General features: G+C 35.2%; 1 protein-coding gene across 2 annotated transcripts in view; it reads right to left on the bottom strand.

Moving 5' to 3' along the window:
• The window catches only part of LOC123677556 (neuroligin-1-like), a 536,762-nt gene that overhangs the window by 335,031 nt on the left and 183,848 nt on the right, over positions 1–17,883 (bottom strand). For both annotated transcript variants that reach the window (XM_045614141.1, XM_045614140.1), the window contains exon 5: positions 3,312–3,529. In XM_045614141.1, coding sequence (XP_045470097.1) covers positions 3,312–3,529 — 218 coding nt within the window. The remainder of the gene's footprint in view (positions 1–3,311; positions 3,530–17,883) is intronic.

Below are 17,883 nucleotides of genomic sequence, written 5' to 3'. Positions count from 1 at the left end.
GGAGCTAGTTTCGTGAAAACTCCTGAAATGTTTTCCGTTAAACGTAAGTCTTCCCCATTCATTACCAAGTGTCAGGAATAACGACAAATGTGAACAGACCATGTCTGGGACTTGAAAAAACATCGTCTACCTTTTTCGTACATTCCATCTCTTCCGGCTGCTAGAGTTATTGTTTCCAGATGTCTGCCCATTTTAAAAATGATACACAGCAACTCAACAATTGGAGTGAAGCTGACGTCTGGGGAATGTGCTTTTTGCATTAGTATAACCTCGATTACCTCGCAAGAATTGTGTCTGCTAGATCCTAAAGATACAGTACAGAATCATTAAACTATAGTATAGGGTGTTTTTTTTTCGAGGTATATAACTTTAAGTTGGCATTACTGTTCAAGATGGTGACCGATTTAACAGCTGTTGAATGATTTATTCTCAGTTTGGTTTGGCAATTCATCATGGATAGACTCACGTCTCAATAATGCTTGCAAATAGTGTAATTTTATTTTGAAAATAATGGTTCTGTGCGGAATACGTATCGCGAACTATGTCCATTAGCGATGAAGCGCACTTCTGGTTGAATGACTACGTCAACAAACAAAACTGCCGTATTTAGAGTGAAGCTCATCCTCAAGTGTATGTCGAAACACCGTTACATCCAGAAAAACTGACTATTTGGTGCGCTTTATGGGCTGGTGGAATCATTGGTCCGTACTTTTTCAAAAACGATGATGGCCAGAACGTTACAGTCAATGGTGATCATTATAGAGCCATGATTACTTACTTTTTCTTCCCTGAATTTAACAACCACGATGTCCAGGAGCTGTGGTTCCAACTAGACAGCGCAATATGTCACACAGCTCGTGCCACAATCGATTTATTGAAAGACACGTTTGGTGGCCGCCTAATTTCACGTTTTGGACCTGTGAATTGGCCTCCAAGATCTTGTGATTTAATACCGCTAATTTCTGTGGGGCTATGTAAAGTCATTGGTCTATGACTCTGTGCGGATAAGCCACAATTCCTTGACCATTTGTAGACAACATTCTCCGTGTTATTGCGGATATACGGCCACAAATGTTGGAAAACGTCATCGAAAATTGGACGTCCAGATTGGACTACATCCGAGCCATCCGTGGCGGTCATATGCCAGAAATCATATTTAAGATGTAATGCCACAAGATTATCTTGCGGATAAATAAAATTCATGTCAATCGAATACTCCACCGTTGTTTTATTGCAATTTGAAGTTCTTTAGCTCTAAAAAAAACACCCTTTACATTTCAAAACTTGCTTTATAATCTGAAATTTCATTCTTGAACATAAGTATCATCTAAACGGTTTTTCAATAAGAGGTTTAATTTCGATATTGAAAAAATGGTATATTTCAGGAGAAATCAATTGATGTTTTCTTTGTGAAGAGGAAGGTTTGCTCTTAACTATGGAATACGATACCAACAAAAAGGCCGTCACGACTATATTTGCAGCACCATATCCTTTTCATGAAACTTTCTATGATCAATTTGCACATTTGCGATTGCATGTCCTTGATTGATAATTTCTTCTTCAAGATCTTGAATTGATTGTGGAACATTGTCATAGACTTTAACTTCCACGTGGACCCAAAGAAAAAAGTCTGGAGGTGTTAAATCCCAAGATTTCGGTGGCCAATCGTGATAATATTTCATAGAAATAAAACAGCCACAAAACTCATTTCTTGCAAAATTGCGATTGTTTAGTTGGTTGTATTGTATGTAACACTGCCTCATTAGAAATAAACGTCGGGTACAACAATATCTTACAATCCCGAAAAAATCATTTATTATAGCATGGAAGCGCAATCCATTCACCGTAACAGATATACCAGCCTCATTTTGGTTCAATCAAACTACCAGCCCAAAAACCCCACCAAACAGTGAGGATGCAGATGCTTTTCAACAATCTTTCTTGTATGCGACGATGCTGCTTATTAACGTAGCCTCCGCGTTAGAAATGGGCTTCATCTTGAAGATAATTTCTCGATGGGAATCCGGATCATTTTGATGCATTCCAAGGACCCAATTAGCAAAGATATAACGTTACTGGTGATCGACCGGCTTGAGTTATTGTGTTAACCGAACTTTAAAAGCCTTAAGATCAGAGTCTTCTTTGAAAATACGCTGTAATGACATTTGTGTAATGCCTAATTCCCAAGATTGACCAGAAATCCACAAACCTGGGTTTTCCACTTCACTAATTTGTCCCAACAGCTCAAATTTGTCCACTAATCTCACTATTGTCGCCCGAGTAGGTGCTTCACGACGACTCAAAACTGCTTTTGTTTTGTAAACTATGACTGAATAATTTGCATAATTTTTATAGCGAATTGAAACATTTTCATTGCGTAGTTGAAGCAGGTATCATTCGATTTTTAGTTATGGTGTCGTATTTTCTCGAAGAAAATAATTCTTAGAAAGTGACAGCTGCCCAGATAGCGGGCTCTTCGAAATGAAATCCTTTATTGGAGAAACTTTTACTCAAACAGTTGGATTAATTTTGAAATATTCAACTTTTAGAATATTTGTGACCATTTGAAATTGTTGGATTATTGGGTTCACTTTCAAGACGCTCTGATATGTAGATATCCAATGCCGATCATTGCAGATGTTTTTGTTGCCTTGAATCTGGGGTGCAACAATCAGATTCCAAGAATGGTGTTGCTCGATTCTTGCTACCAATCCTACTTCCATATGAACCGTCGATTTTGAATTCCAAAAGGTTATGTCATTATTGGAATTGACTTGGGTATTAGAATTATTAGAAATTATTTTATATTTCATTCCGTTCCTTCTTGATTTGATTATTTGGTTGAATGTTTCTTTCCTGGTATTTTAAACGAATAGTTCTAGCCCAGTTGTCGAGTTTCAAATCGATCTGACAATTTGAATTTCTTTTGAATCTTGACAATATTGTAGGAAGAGACGAAGATTTGGAAATCTGCCATATTTTCAACATGTCAATGTGTTTTGGTGGTTAGTAGGAAAAATCAACGTCAAAAAACGTATTCCCAACTAACGTTGCCTGGTTGATCTGCTTTTCAAAAATTCCAAAGTGGATTTAACAATTTTCATAGTGCTGAATATCATAATGAAATCATATCTCTGTAATTTCAATATTTTTGGATCTACCATACGATTCAAACCAAATCAATGAATTGATCAGTTGGCCAGAGTTCATTGAAACTCGCAGCTCATATTATTTACGCTGTTAAAACAATAAGAAATTTGCAGGTATTCTGAAATTATTAATATTCAGGAGGAAACAATTAACACACTTACCAGCTCTAGGCACATAAATATTAAGGAACAGACAGTCTTCACTCTGGTTCGCAAGTAAAGGGAGCAATTTCTCCAAGTACAATAACCGACCCCTTGGGAATTCCAAGAGGGCTTCTGTTCGGTTGCCGATATCAGGAGGTCTTTGAGGACACACAGCACCGAATCTGTCCGCTAACCGAGTATTTTGCCACTGAGAGGGTGTTACTGGAGGCATGTATCTGGAAAAAAAATAAAATTAGTGTATTGATTCCAAATATGTTTAAACCTTTGCAGTTTAAAATATGAACAATGGTAGACAATGCGATATAACATGGAAACAGTTAGTCCCGAGGTTAGTCCTTTATTTTTCTAGGAATGAATTTGCAAGTATATAAGATTACGGTCAGAAGTTGCCATAATGTTCTGATATTTTATAGGTTCTGACCGATCAATTCCTGCTCATCTAAATTGTGATGGCCAGTTGCACCATTCGCCTAAACATCGATAAAAAATTTAAACGTGATTACTTTCTGATTCGCTTTCTGATTTCTTAAGAGAAATCAGGATATAATCAATGTTTAAATTTTAATCAACGTTTAGGAAAATGGTGCAACTGGCCATAAGTCATATATTTGGTGGTTCTGAAAGCACACGTCAATAAAACTCACTGTCATTTAGAATATCGATCAAATTTTTATTTCAATATAATTAATTCAAATGTCCTCCTCGTATTATTAACTATTAAATATATTATTAATAATATATTAATTAATTAATATTAATTATTCTCTTACAGGAGGTAATTTTCGATGACTCGCCAGCACATTTCGGGCAATATCTCACCATTAATTTGACGGATGATGTTTTTCACATCATCAATAGTCTGTGCATTATTGACATGTACACAATCCTTCGCATCACCTCAAAAAAAAAAATCCAAAGGCGATAAATCACAAGATCTTGGTGGCCAATTCACATTGCCGAAACGATAAATTATGCGCTCTAGGAAGTATTCTTGCAAAAAAGCCAAAACGAGTCCTATTGTGTGGCTTGTTGCTGAAACCACTTTTCTTCAGATTTCATTTCATTAATTTCAGTTAAAAATAAAACGGTAATCATTTGATTACAGTGATAAAAATTGGGTGATACCTTCTTCATTTTCGGAAAAGTACTGGCAATTACTCCACCAGACCAAATGGCACAACAGGCAGTGACTCTTTGTGAGGATGTAATGGTTTTTCAGCAGTTACATTAGTTTACCGCCCAATATGTCAAAAATGAGCTGCGTCTCTGAAGAAAATCGATGCTTAAAACCTTGATCCAAACGTTATAGTTCAAGTACCCAGCTAGCTTCAGTTCTTGTGTCAACTTAATTTTATGTGGATGAAGATGCGTATCTAAATGTAAAATAAGGGATTACGTGCCGTTAGAGAGCTACAAATGCTGTCCGAGCGTTGAATGGATCGATTTGGATCTTCTTTATCAATATTTTCGGTCAAGCGTGCATTTCGACGATACATGGGTCTTGGACATCAGTACTCTCAGATGGGCGATTATGTCGACTATAATCTCCAAGAAATGCACGAGACGTACTTACTACAGAATCATTATTTTTGTAGTGAGTCTTAAAAATTTTAATTAAGTTCAGCAGTAGATTAACGATACATATTGCTGAAGGGCTAACCTCCATCTGAACATATGGCGCTTAAGATCACAGTTCTGTTCGAATTATTATGCCATCGAAAACAATAAAACCAATATGAACAACTCACTATAATTTTAGGATAATCACATTGTAATTTTGATTGAGAAATTTTTATGTTGGTCATGAAATATACATTTATATCCTCATTATTTCCAGGTATTCAAAACGAGATGAATACACAGCATCTCAAATCAAAAGTTTTTTATTATTCGAGCATTTCTAGAATGTCTTACCATGAGATACTCTTCAGCGCTGTCAAGTCAGCAAAAAAATATTGATATATATCTGAGTGCTTATCAGAATTAGTGGTGATTGGTCCAAAATTATAAGAATTTCATAATCATCTTTTCGTTGAAATTGATACAGTTCTGTAGTGGAGCATTCTACCAGGTTATTGAATAAAAGGTTCCATTTTGAATAGCTCGGTTTAATCAAGCCGGTGAATCAGCAGTTACGTCGTATCTTCGCTGATTAGGTGCTTGAAATGAATCAAAATATTTTCATCAACAAATCATCTTCAGTGATGAGGCCCATTTTCACTACAGAGAACTTAGCTTCCTAGGTGGAAATATGAGCCGAATTGTCACATTCAGGGCTCGGAATATCCAAGAATGATTATTGAGAAGCCTCTCCATCCTCAATGTGTAACTGTTTGGTGCGATTTTTGAGTTGGTGATGTTATTAGACCTTGCTCATTCTAAAATGAGGCTGGTGTAACTGTAACAGTGAATGGATGAGCTTGAGCTATGATCAATATGAATGGAGATGCAAATCTAGATGCAAAATACGCCTTAGCGTGACGTAAGAGAGGCCCGAATGTTGTGCGTGCTGAGGAATATACAAATTTGAATTTCTTCAAAGCTTTAACACACAGCAGCAATATTTTCGGTCGGGCATTCATTTCGATAATGAATTAGCCTTAAGGCATCAGTAATATTCCCATTCCCTTTGAATTTTTTCACTATCTTACCAACAGTAAGCTCAGATGAACGATTATGTCGACTAGAATTGCAATGCACGAAACGATACAACAGAATCATTATTTTTGCAGTTAGTTTTCAAATTTTTCACACGTGCAGCAGTAGATGAACGCTCCATATTGTTAAATGGCTAAACTTTAACTGAACATAAGACATTTCGGATTACAGTTCTGTTTGTCATATTATTGAAGTAGGGCTGTGGAATACGGACACTTCATCCCACTAAACTTTTTTAATGGTTAACTCAACACCATCAGATCAAGTGATGTGGGTTTTAATCTGATTTCGCAAAAAGAATTTGATCATTTCAAATTGGATAACCTCAGTAATAATAATAATTTATTACAAGTATTTTTTATACACATGTCGCTTGGAATTGGGTTAGTACCTCAATTGAACAAAATTTCAGAAATATCGATCATTCAGAACAATAGTACAAACTTTTTCTTTACTCAGAAACTCATGCTTACGTGGTGACAGACAAGATCCTCATTTTTCCATAGAATAGCATGTGCAGCACACTGTTGCACAGATTTGTTTTCTTCTTTGAATTCAATTCCTTGATTCGAAATCTCCAAATTCATAAGTCATAATGATTAACTATGTACAGACAGGTGTATATTCTCCATTCCATTTAATTTGGGTTTATCCAAGACCTGCTATTATATGGAAAGTACAAAATTCGAATTTATCATTGGAAATAATTTAAAATTATACCAGAAAGAACTCGTATTATTCGAATTCATGTTTGAAATGATAAATCGTCGGAATTATTCTCCATAAAAGTACAATTTGTGTTGACGAGAAATGAAGATAGATTGTATCCATGATATGACAGCAATTCACTGAAGCAGGGAGTAAATTGTGTACAAAATATATTTTTCTGTCGGGAAAAGAATTCCGTTCATCAATCAGTTTTGTAAGTAGATTACCTATGGTGAAAGTTTGCTTTCAGACTTTTCAACTTTGTTTAATGAAAAAATACCAGTGCACATTAATTCATGAGGTGGATTCTTCCAAACTTTGTTCTTTTTCATTCGAGAAGATTGTTTGGGTTTAAAAATTCGTTTGAGTTATGCAGAGTAGGTAAATATTTATTATTGGGCTTCTTTGCTCGTTTCAAACACTGCACTCAGGATATTTTATAATTCTCTCTCTAATTGAAATATAGTAAATAAAGTTGAGTTGAGTTCAATCTATGAAATAATTTTCGGAACTTAGAACTTAGAAGCTACATCTCTAGGGAGTAAATTATACAAGTATGCTTTCATATTCATGTATAAGCAACGTTCCTATAATAAATATTGAGCATAATGAGGAACTAATACTCAACAGTAGTTAAGATTTGAAAATAAGTTTTTCATCAGAATTTCTAATTTAATTAGGTGCATGAGCATTATGCATTGAGTTTTGGAGAGATCAAATGTCAACCAGAGACATAGGGAAATAAGCAGATTGGTTGAATTTTCAGACGAAAATCGTTGAACGTCGTCATGGTACAAAATCAATACGTTTTTTTATAAAATGAATTCGGTGCTTCCGACTAACTGCATTGGCCTTCATCTTGATATAGCAATTTCAATTTACTAGAGAAACCGTTACGTTTAGTTAGTTTGAAGATTCTCAATTTCAATTTTTGTGAAGTAGATATACAAGTGGTGAGTTTGTAAATTCAGTAATTTGGTAGATCTATTAGGCACTGATGAGGAAAAATTGTATTATTAAATACAAAAATTCCGAAACGTACGTCTGTCTTTATGTTGATTTAGTTACCTATTCAATTTGTTAACCGCTTACTGAAATTGTACAGTTTCAGTTATTTTGAATTTTCTTTTGGTTGATTATTAATTTTGTCATTTTTAGATTTGGAATATATTCCAAGACAAAAATGAACTGAATATGTCATACAGATATATTATTGTGAAGGAATAGACACAAAGTTGTCTGTTTTAGCCCTTTTTGAATTATTATAATGTTAAGTTTTGGCAACGTCGCGGATTCTGGGAAATCGAGACGTATGTTTTGTCAGATAAAAGTAATGAGATGTATCGGTTGTCGGAAAAAATAGTTGAGGTTTGGTAATATAAAGTTTTCGGTGTTTAATACAACGGTTTCGGTTCAATTCACGGACATTTAAATATATTAGGATTACAGTTCATTAGAAGGTCAGTTTGCATTGTATAAGTCCCATTTTGTTTCATTTCAATCCTTATACCCTGTTCCTTTACATCCTTATACAGTGCGGTGCTGTGGGGAAGCAGAGAGCAGTTTATATTCGTAAGATTATTATAACATCATTTTATTGGTTCAATGGTGCAAATATAGGGAAAATGCAACATTGTCAATTTTTCGATATAAATTAATTGCTACTTTGTATATGCCTTGTATTATTGTTTGAAGATTTCAAGCTATCAAAAACACCCATTGAATGAAAGATATCTTTCGTGAAACTTAGGCACATAATCTAGAAGTATTGAATCGACCCTAACCAATCGAAGTAGACGAATCGGAAGGATAAATTTTCTTCGATATCACATCCTCGTACCTCTCGTTTAACCCTCACTGATTCCTCTCATCGCTTTATATCACCAGCTTAACCGTTAACCCAATTCAGACAGCCAGAGAGATTGAAACAGTTGCTTCTACCTAATTGGAGGCCTGAAGTCCTAACTGCCTTCACATCACCTGGAATGTGAGTCCAGTTCATTACCGGCCATACGTCCCTGTCCTACACTTACACTGACGAAGACAAATTTCGTTCATTTTCTACAATTTGAGGTTGGGATAAATTAGTTACTGTCCTGATGTAAGACACGTATGTGAATATAAATTGCTAGTCAAAAATTTGGGATATGAATTTGTGTTTTCTCGTCAGAAGAGACCAAGTACCTTTGAAAATATTTAACTGGAGTATTTCAGGATAAAAAAGAAAGATCTTTCGTACTGACTCTCCTAACCTATTCTCTTAAACTGCTCCTTAAAACTACCTTGATTGATATAGCTTCCAAGAAGGTTTGGTTGGTTCCCGAAAACTCATTGGGTCTTCCTGCTCAAACCACAAATGGACGGCTGGCTTCTTTTGTTAACTCCGTTTGTTTGTTGTTTTCCTTCAAGTGTTGCTCATCCTAACACTTTTTCAGCGTACTGTTGAATCCGAAATACGTGTCTACTGTTAGCACTTCTCCTTGACGGTATGTCCTGATTCTTTCTCCTTGTTTTACAAACAATTCGCTCGTTAGCCTTTCCACATTATAATAATTATATCTTGTATTTTTGATTCCTTTCGTACCGACCAAAAATCTTGCCGAACCTTGATTTTTGAGTTTTCCATGAAATTCTCGCGGCTAACTGATCAATTCTAAGATCATTCAATTTAAAGTGAGCTTTTTTTTTCTCAGTCTCATTGGAATTGCCCTCAAAAGAAATTATTTGGTGTTTTCTCAGTTGCTAAGTTTTCAATTGATAACTTAGCAACTAAGATTAGAAGTTAGAACTAAGATAAGGAAAATAAGCGTGAGAAACTTCTCACGCTTCGAATGTTTTCCATATCAATACCACTCAACTGACGTTGACCAATTAATTGCTAACACTCAACATGCTATCATCTTCTTATCGCCTGTAACTGTAAAATTTAACTTTTCTCATATTGATTTTTCCATCGTTTTGTCCCGAGTAAGTAAAATAAATAAAACTAATAAGTCTCGCTTTCATACTCGCAGTGTCTAAGTGCCTTTTAGTACATGGTCTGCATATCGTCTTCGAAAAAGGGCTCGTAAACCTACCGCTCGAAGTTTAAGACCTATTAATAAAGAATCTACAATTCCCAATAATTTCAGTTTATTGAAGACGTTAATTCGCCATTCTGCATGTGCTGAGAAGCTATTTTTTACCTGAAAAAGTTGAAAAATCAGGAAAACACTGACGTGAAGCACGAATTTTTGAGCGTCAATTTTCTCTTAGAAACCACATTTAACTATATACTTTTCTAAAGTCGTCGAAGGTGCAATTGACGCATTAATGAACGGGTGCCCAACAGCTTCTGATTCACGTCAGTGCTTTCCTTAACTTTTTCGGAGAGAATAAACAGGAAAAATATCAGAATGGCTTGTTTTGCCATTTGTTTACTAGAACGACATGCACTGGTTTCATCATCATCCCACACATCTCATTAATTGTGTCGTTCATTTTAGTAGATATTTTCCTTGCATAAAATGGAATGAAATGTTCGTATTCATTTTCAAGCGAAATGGTCTTATATCCCATGCCAGTTGGAGTACGACTAATTTTGGACATCGACTGTCAAGTCACAGTGTGACCATCCCCACTTCGCCATTGAAAGAAAACACTCGATTATTTGATATCGTATCACGCAGATATTTTTATTGATGCACTGTTCCACTGGACAATGAGTATTGTCTCGTTGACTTTTCCCCTGAAAGAATTTCAACCAACCATATAACGCATATGATACATATCACTGAGCAACTAACCGATATTTTTTAATATCAACGCAGCCTGAAAATACCCTAGTAGTCGGGAAGATTGTCAGAAAGATTCGATTCATTTGATTTAGAGTTAATATCAAATCAATTAAAACTGAGTGAATTTTTTTTCGAGAAATATTCTTACATATACCTCTCGTGCTTGCCACTATTCGAGAATTTGGCATGCACCCTGGCGTATCTACTGAATATCCTATCTGTCCGAATGTATTTAACAAACCTATACAGGGTGTTTCATTGGTTAATGTACATACGTTAACCTGAGATAGAGTTACCTCAGACGAGTCCAAAAAACCTATTATGATAGGTCTAATCTTTTCCATAGCCGAGATACAGAGTGGTTTATGAATTTACCAATATTTTCAATTTCTTATAACTTTTGAACTACCCAATATATTTGATTGATATGTGGATGGCAAAATTCACTGAATCAGGTGTATCGATTGATCTTTGAAATAATTAAAAAAATCAGGTCCGTATTAGAAAAATATGGAATTATCACAAGCTTAGATTCAACGCCCTGTATAGTGGAATATTGGAAATTGACAGGAATATTCGGGAAGAGCAGACATTTTTCAATGGGGATCAGCACATTTTAATGTCCCGCACGTCATTCAACTCATCGATCTTCAAATAAACACCCGACAAATTCGATTTAGCCAATCATTGCAACCGCGAAAAACTACGATATTCTGCGGAATTTCTGGAAAGATACTATAATGCCTCGGAAAAAGGCACTACTCCAGAGCCGGCAAATCTATGCAAGCAGGTCGAAGAAGTACCATATTGATAGTCTGATTTATTGAAATTTTGTTATTATTAGAAGGAAAGTAATGAAAATGTTATAAAACTCATATTTGAATATTGTTGATACCATCATAATGATTTCTTACGGCAAATTTCAAACTACGGCCCATGCAAGTAAGTTTCAGATCCAGACAAATCCAAAATTCGACAACAAAACCCAACAATTCTATTTTATTCATCTATTTTATGTCGATATCATCCGATTTTTTCATTAAAACATGGTTTTTTTTCTAACTGAGATTTCTCATGTTCACATAAATGTAAAGCTTTCCTCGTAATCAAACGATTTAAACATAACGCACAGTTTTTCACGATTTCCCAACATTTGACCTAAATGGATTTGTCGGGTTTTGGAACCAGAGAATTCAATATGTTCTGATAATAAGCGCTCAGAAATCGTACCAACATTCTTGGGTACCTAAAGGGTGTTTTTTTAGAGCTATAGAACTTTAAATTGCAATAAAACAACGATGGATTATTCGATTGACATGAATTTTATTTATCCGCAAGATAATCTTGTGGCATTACATTTTAAATATGATTTCTGGCATATGACCGCCACGGCTGGCTCGGATGTAGTCCAATCTGGACGTCCAATTTTCGATGACTTTTTCCAACATTTGTGGCCGTATATCGGCAATAACACGGCGAATGTTGTCTTTCAAAAGGTCAAGGGTTTGTGGCTTATCCGCATAGACCAATGACTTTACACAGCCCAACAGAAAGTAGTCTAGCGGTGTTAAATCACAATATCTTGGAGACCAATTCACAGGTCCAAAACGTGAAATAAGGCGGTCACCAAGCGTGTCTTTCAATAAATCGATTGTGGCACGAGCTGTGTGACATGTTGCGCCGTCTTGTTTGAACCACAGCTCTTGGACATCATGGTTGTTCAATTCAGGAATGAAAAAGTAAGTAATCATGGCTCTATACCGATCACCATTGATTGTAACGTTCTGGCCATCATCGTTTTTGAAGGAGTACGGACCAATGCTTCCACCAGCCCATAAAGCGCACCAAACAGTCAGTTTTTCTGGATGTAACGGTGTTTCGACATACATTCGAGGATAAGCTTCACTCCAAATGCGGCAGTTTTGTTTGTTGACGTAGCCATTCAACCAGAAGTGCGCTTCATCGCTAATATACGCAGTGCGCGATACGTATTCCGCACAAAACCATTATTTTCGAGATGAAATTGCACTTTTTGCAAGCGTTGTTCAGGTGTGAGTCTATTCATGATGAATTGCCAAACCAAACTGAGAATAAATAATTCGACAACTGTTAAATCGGTCGCCATCTTGAACAGTAATGCCAACTTAAAGTTATACACCCATTATAACTTCAATATCTTCTTGTACACATCAGATCATATTGCAAAAAATATGACATTTCTGATCTGAATAATTCCTACGAGTAGCTAGAAATTCCAATAATTCCATTCTATATAGCGATATTGGGCGATAAAATCAAAGCCGAAATCGCTTATTTAAAATCTGCATTCCACCCCCAATCCCGCATAGAAACATTTCATATCCATGGAGTGAATAATGGACTTCGAGATAAAGAAGTAGCACCCCGAATATCGGAAAATTTGAACCGAAGATTCAATTTTCCCCCGACTCTCTAATGGATAAATAAAAGGTTCTTCGACTCGGAACGATGGGAGGTAAAAATTAAAGGGGATGAGAAGAGGGAATTAATTATATCGAAATGCGAAAGAAGTGTTGTGACGGGATAATTGAATGGACCGTTTTATACCTTCGATCCCTTTTTCATCCGCCAAAGAAAAATTTCGAGAATGTCAGTTCCATTTATACCGAAAATTCTTTATTCATTAGTAGGAACTCTTCGCTTTCATTTTTTTTGGAGGCAACTAATGAATTAATGGTGGAAATTCACCGATATTCGGACATCAGCTGGAATCTGAGTTTCAAATCATTTAATTAAAAAACCTATACTGTTCTTGAGGACTTCTTGAACAGAGTAATTTCTGTCGAATAATTCCTTTCGAAAGATATTGGCAATATTGTCAATAAATATTTATACAATTTCTGATGAGCTACGGATTGGATTTATGAAATATATTGCAAAAATATTGTTATGGATTCCTCAATCAAAAAGTAAAGTAAAATTAGAAATAATTCGAAATTCTCAGTTGGTTTCAAAGATATTCATTTGATTTCATATATTTTATTCAGATTTAGATATAGTAGGTCATAAGTTTTGTTGAAGAAAGATAGGTAGTTTAGTAAGAAAAAAAAAAGGGGAGTTGTGTGACAGTGCCATAGAGAGTACACAAACAAAATGAGAGCATCGATTTGAGAAATGAGAATTGAAGAAAGTAAGGAGTTGGAGAAGAAAATATAAACGCGTGAAGATCATAACATTAAAGAGTTTTAAATCGGAATTAAAAAAAAAAAGTTGGAACTCAATTTTAAAGACTATGAAATTTGGAATTGGACTGAATCGAAAAGAAAATTTTCAGATACGTATTTTTTTCAATTTTTGTATAAATTTCATTTGAAAAGATAGGTAATTAGATTAGGTAGTTAGGTGGATTGAAGAGATCCATAACAATATATTCATTTCCGACATAGTTGAGCTTTTTTGTGTTAATATAAAATAACGGATTCAAGCAAAATTTCGTATTTGACGTGTATTGAAGGTGAATATTCTCAACGTGAATATGTGAAAGGAATTCATTTGATTACCTGAAAGTCTGGCTCTAATCATCTTAAGTTTGATATAGGCGTAAAACTTTGCTTAGGCCATTTTGCAATAATTGGCTGTAGCGATAGTCGAAATGAATTGATCGAAGTTGTCAAAGCTTAGGTATTTGTAGACATAACGCCATCGAAATATTAGTCGATTTGTGTCTGCATCATAAAGTTATTCTCGATTAAAAATGACAGCTTACGAGCCATATTTGCGGGAGGTTTTAATTTTCTGCTTTAATATGAATAAATCTGGGACTAAGGCTTATCGAATACCCTCAAATACCCATGGTTAGGCCGCTAGAGAAAAAAACGTGCCGCGAGTGGTTTCAACGCTTCAAGATCGGTGATTTTGACGTCGAAAACCAGCATAGCGGTGCAAGAGAGAAGGTTTTGGCGAAAGCAGAATTGGAGGCACAACTTGGTCAAGACTCGTGTCAAATGCAACAAGAATTAGCAGGATCATTGGGAATGACGCAATAAACCATTTCAAAACGCCTAAAGGTCATGAGAATGATTCAAGCTCAAGAAAATTGGGTGCCGTACGAGTTGAAGCCGAGAGATGTGGAACGATGTTTGTTTGCTTGATTTCTGTATTGCATTTTGACTGAAGACGATAATCCCAGGTGCAGAAAATCATGGGATATTCCGGTCATGATTCCACGTCTACGGCCAAACCGAATATTCGCGGTTTCAAATTCATGCTTAGTATTTGGTGGGACTAGCTCGGAGTAGTGTATTAAGAGTTGTTAAAACCGACTGAAACAATCATAGGCGATCGTTATCGAACTCAATTAATGCGCTTCAAATGATGACCATTTTTTTCAACGTGGGATTCGTACGCTACCCGAAAAATGGAAAAAAGTAGTTGCCAGCGATGGACAATATTTTGAATCATAAATGTATAATAATAATGTTTTTTACAATGAAGCCTCGAATTGAAAAAGTTTCAAATCAGAAACTATAATATGTACCTACTCACAGATATCCTTTCAAAATTTCTTTCCTTTGATAATAATACTGGGTCATCCTGGTCGTAGTCCGGATTTCACAGCCCTGTTTCCATGACACATGTCAAACAGAACTTTCATCCAAAGTATCATGTTCAGAGTTCAGATGAGGGTTAGATAATTAACAATATGGATTTTTTATCTACTGTTGAACGTGTGAAAATGGTAAAAACTAAAAACTACAAAAATTATGATTTTGTAGAACATAATCTGTAATAGGAGGTTTTGGTCTACATCTGAGCGTACAATTACTAACATAACTTCATCCAAAGTCCATGCTCGACCGAAAATATTACTGCTATAAGTAAAGGAGATCCAAATTTAACTATTCCTCGGCGCGTACAACATTTGGGCCTCTCTAACAGCAAGCTTTTTTGCATCTCCATCCTCATAAGTGTAAATTGAGACAAGAAATGGGATGCTCGAAAACAACAACGTTCGGATTTTCTTCAGCGACGAAGCACTTATTTTACAAGGTATGTATGTAAACAAGCTAATTTGTCGCATATGGTGCATTGAAACTCCTTATGTAACTGCTGAGAGACCATTACATCCTCAAATTTTCACACTGTGGTGCATAATTAGGTCTGATGGAGTGATTGGCCTACACTTCTCTGAAAATGCAGAAGATGTCGCTGAAACTGTATATTCTCATCGCTATAACCAGAATATTACCCATTTTGTTCGTCCTGAAACTAATGATAGAGGAAATAGAAGAGATTTTGTTTCAGTAAGATGTTGCAACGAGCCACACTTGTCCGGAAAAATTCCTACGATGCGTTTCAAATTGGCCACCAAGGTATTGTGATTTATCGCCTTTAGATTTTTTGTGGGTTTCTACGCAGGATCGTGTTCATGCCTATAATCCTCAGAATATTGACGATCTGAAAACTAACATCCGCTAAGGTACCGATAAGATATTGTCCGAAATGTGCTGACGAGTCATCGAAAATCACCTCACAAGGATCGAGTCCTGCAAAAGATCACGAAGGGAACATTTGAATGATGTTTTATTCCACACTTAATGGTAATTATATTGAAATGAAAATTTTATCGATATTCTGAATTGAAAAGTGTTACATTTACGTTTACTTTTGGAACCAAAATTGTATAACCCTTCCTATCCTAATTGAAAAAATTTCAAAGTTGCAGTGACATATAAAGTGACGACAGTGCCATAAATATAAAGGATCTACAAAAATCACTGAATGAGAAGTTATAAATTAAATAATTCTGTTCAGAACGCAAATTTCAAATGCTACATTGTCCACGACAGGGAATTATTGAGTTAGCCAACATCACTTTGGTAATTGCGAGGTACATTATGGTTGATTGACATCTTCATCGAATAGTGTGTAAGGGAACAATTGGATTTCATCAAGTGGAGGTAAAATCAGGGTTAATCTACATTTGCCTGAGTGAGTATTATATTAACATGGGTAAACTATATGCCTATTCATGTGAATGGATTATTCTAATCAGGAATTAATTGATCAAAATAATATACTAAGGGACAAATGGATATGTATAATCAATTAGATTGAGTGAACAACAATAGGGGAAACAGCTTTGTATTTTCACTCGTGTCCAACAAATCACTTTTTCATTTTATGCCATGATATTCAATTTTTGATAGATCGATCTTTGAACAGATTTCTGTATTATTTCCTAACAATGTCCAATTTTCGAATTATGAGCTGGAAATTGTTCCCAGACGATAAGGTTTGAACGGCAACTCATAAACGGAATGACTTAGCTGTTCAAAATTTTGTTTTTCGGAGAAATTTAAAACTACAAATTTGATCAAAATGAGATATTTATATGTTAAATAGCAATTTTTAAATTAATAGGTTAAATAGCAATTTCAAGCTCAATAATATTTTCGATTTTTTACTCCTGGAAACGCGTTCCTTCACAGTTTTAGTAAATACAAGAGAAAAGATACAATATTCAACGTTATACCAGTTATACCAGATAATACTCATGGCCCAGTTGAACAATGCATCAATAAAAACGTATCAAGTATCAAGCAGATATTGAATAAACGAGGATTCTCTTTCATTGGCGAAGTGGGGATGGTAACAGTTGCGGCCTGAATATTAGTTAATTTTGACAATCTAATTCCATTGTTTGAGAGTAATTTATTTGCGACAATGATTGACAAAAAAAAAATAGAATGAATTCTACGAAGGTGAGAAAAATAATGAAAAACAAAACAAATGTTATGCGGAATGCGAAATCAAGGGTCGGCATATTCGAATCAAAAGTCCACCAGCCAAACAGTATCCAAATCTATTATCTATCTATTTCTTCCTTCAATTGATTGACTACCAAAGAATCATTTTTCCATTTGAATTTTTATAATTTGTTCTTGTTTTCTATAATATTCCTTTCATAGAATTATTTCTTATTTCCATATCAGTTTCGATACAGACACAGACGAAATCATTTATGTCATTTATTGTAGCGAATGAATTCCTCGCATACAATGGAATGAAATTGTCTCATTCGTTTTCAATGACCACCTTACAAATCATCCCAAGGTTGAAGAGCGACTAATATTCCTTCCTACCGTAGCGCAGGTCGCAACTGTTACCGTCCCCACTTCGCCATTGTAAGGAAAGACTCGTTATTCGATATTGTATTATGCAGACGTTTCAATTGTTGCACTGTTCCTCTGGATCATGAGTACCTACGAGTACTCTCAAATAATTTCAATATGTTATTTTTTCGAATGTATTTTCCAAACCTGTTTATCGAAAAAGATTCAGACTTCGTGAAAAATTTCATATTTATAACATCATCAGAATAATAGAAGAAACCCAATATACTTAAAGCAGAATATTCGATCGAGTGGAAATTGTACAAGTAGAAG

Source organism: Harmonia axyridis, chromosome 4 (assembly GCF_914767665.1).
Source record: "Harmonia axyridis chromosome 4, icHarAxyr1.1, whole genome shotgun sequence".
Classification (NCBI taxonomy): Eukaryota; Metazoa; Arthropoda; class Insecta; order Coleoptera; family Coccinellidae; genus Harmonia; species Harmonia axyridis.
The sequence above is the reverse complement of the archived record's forward strand: the minus strand, read 5'-3'. Positions and strand labels throughout refer to the sequence as shown.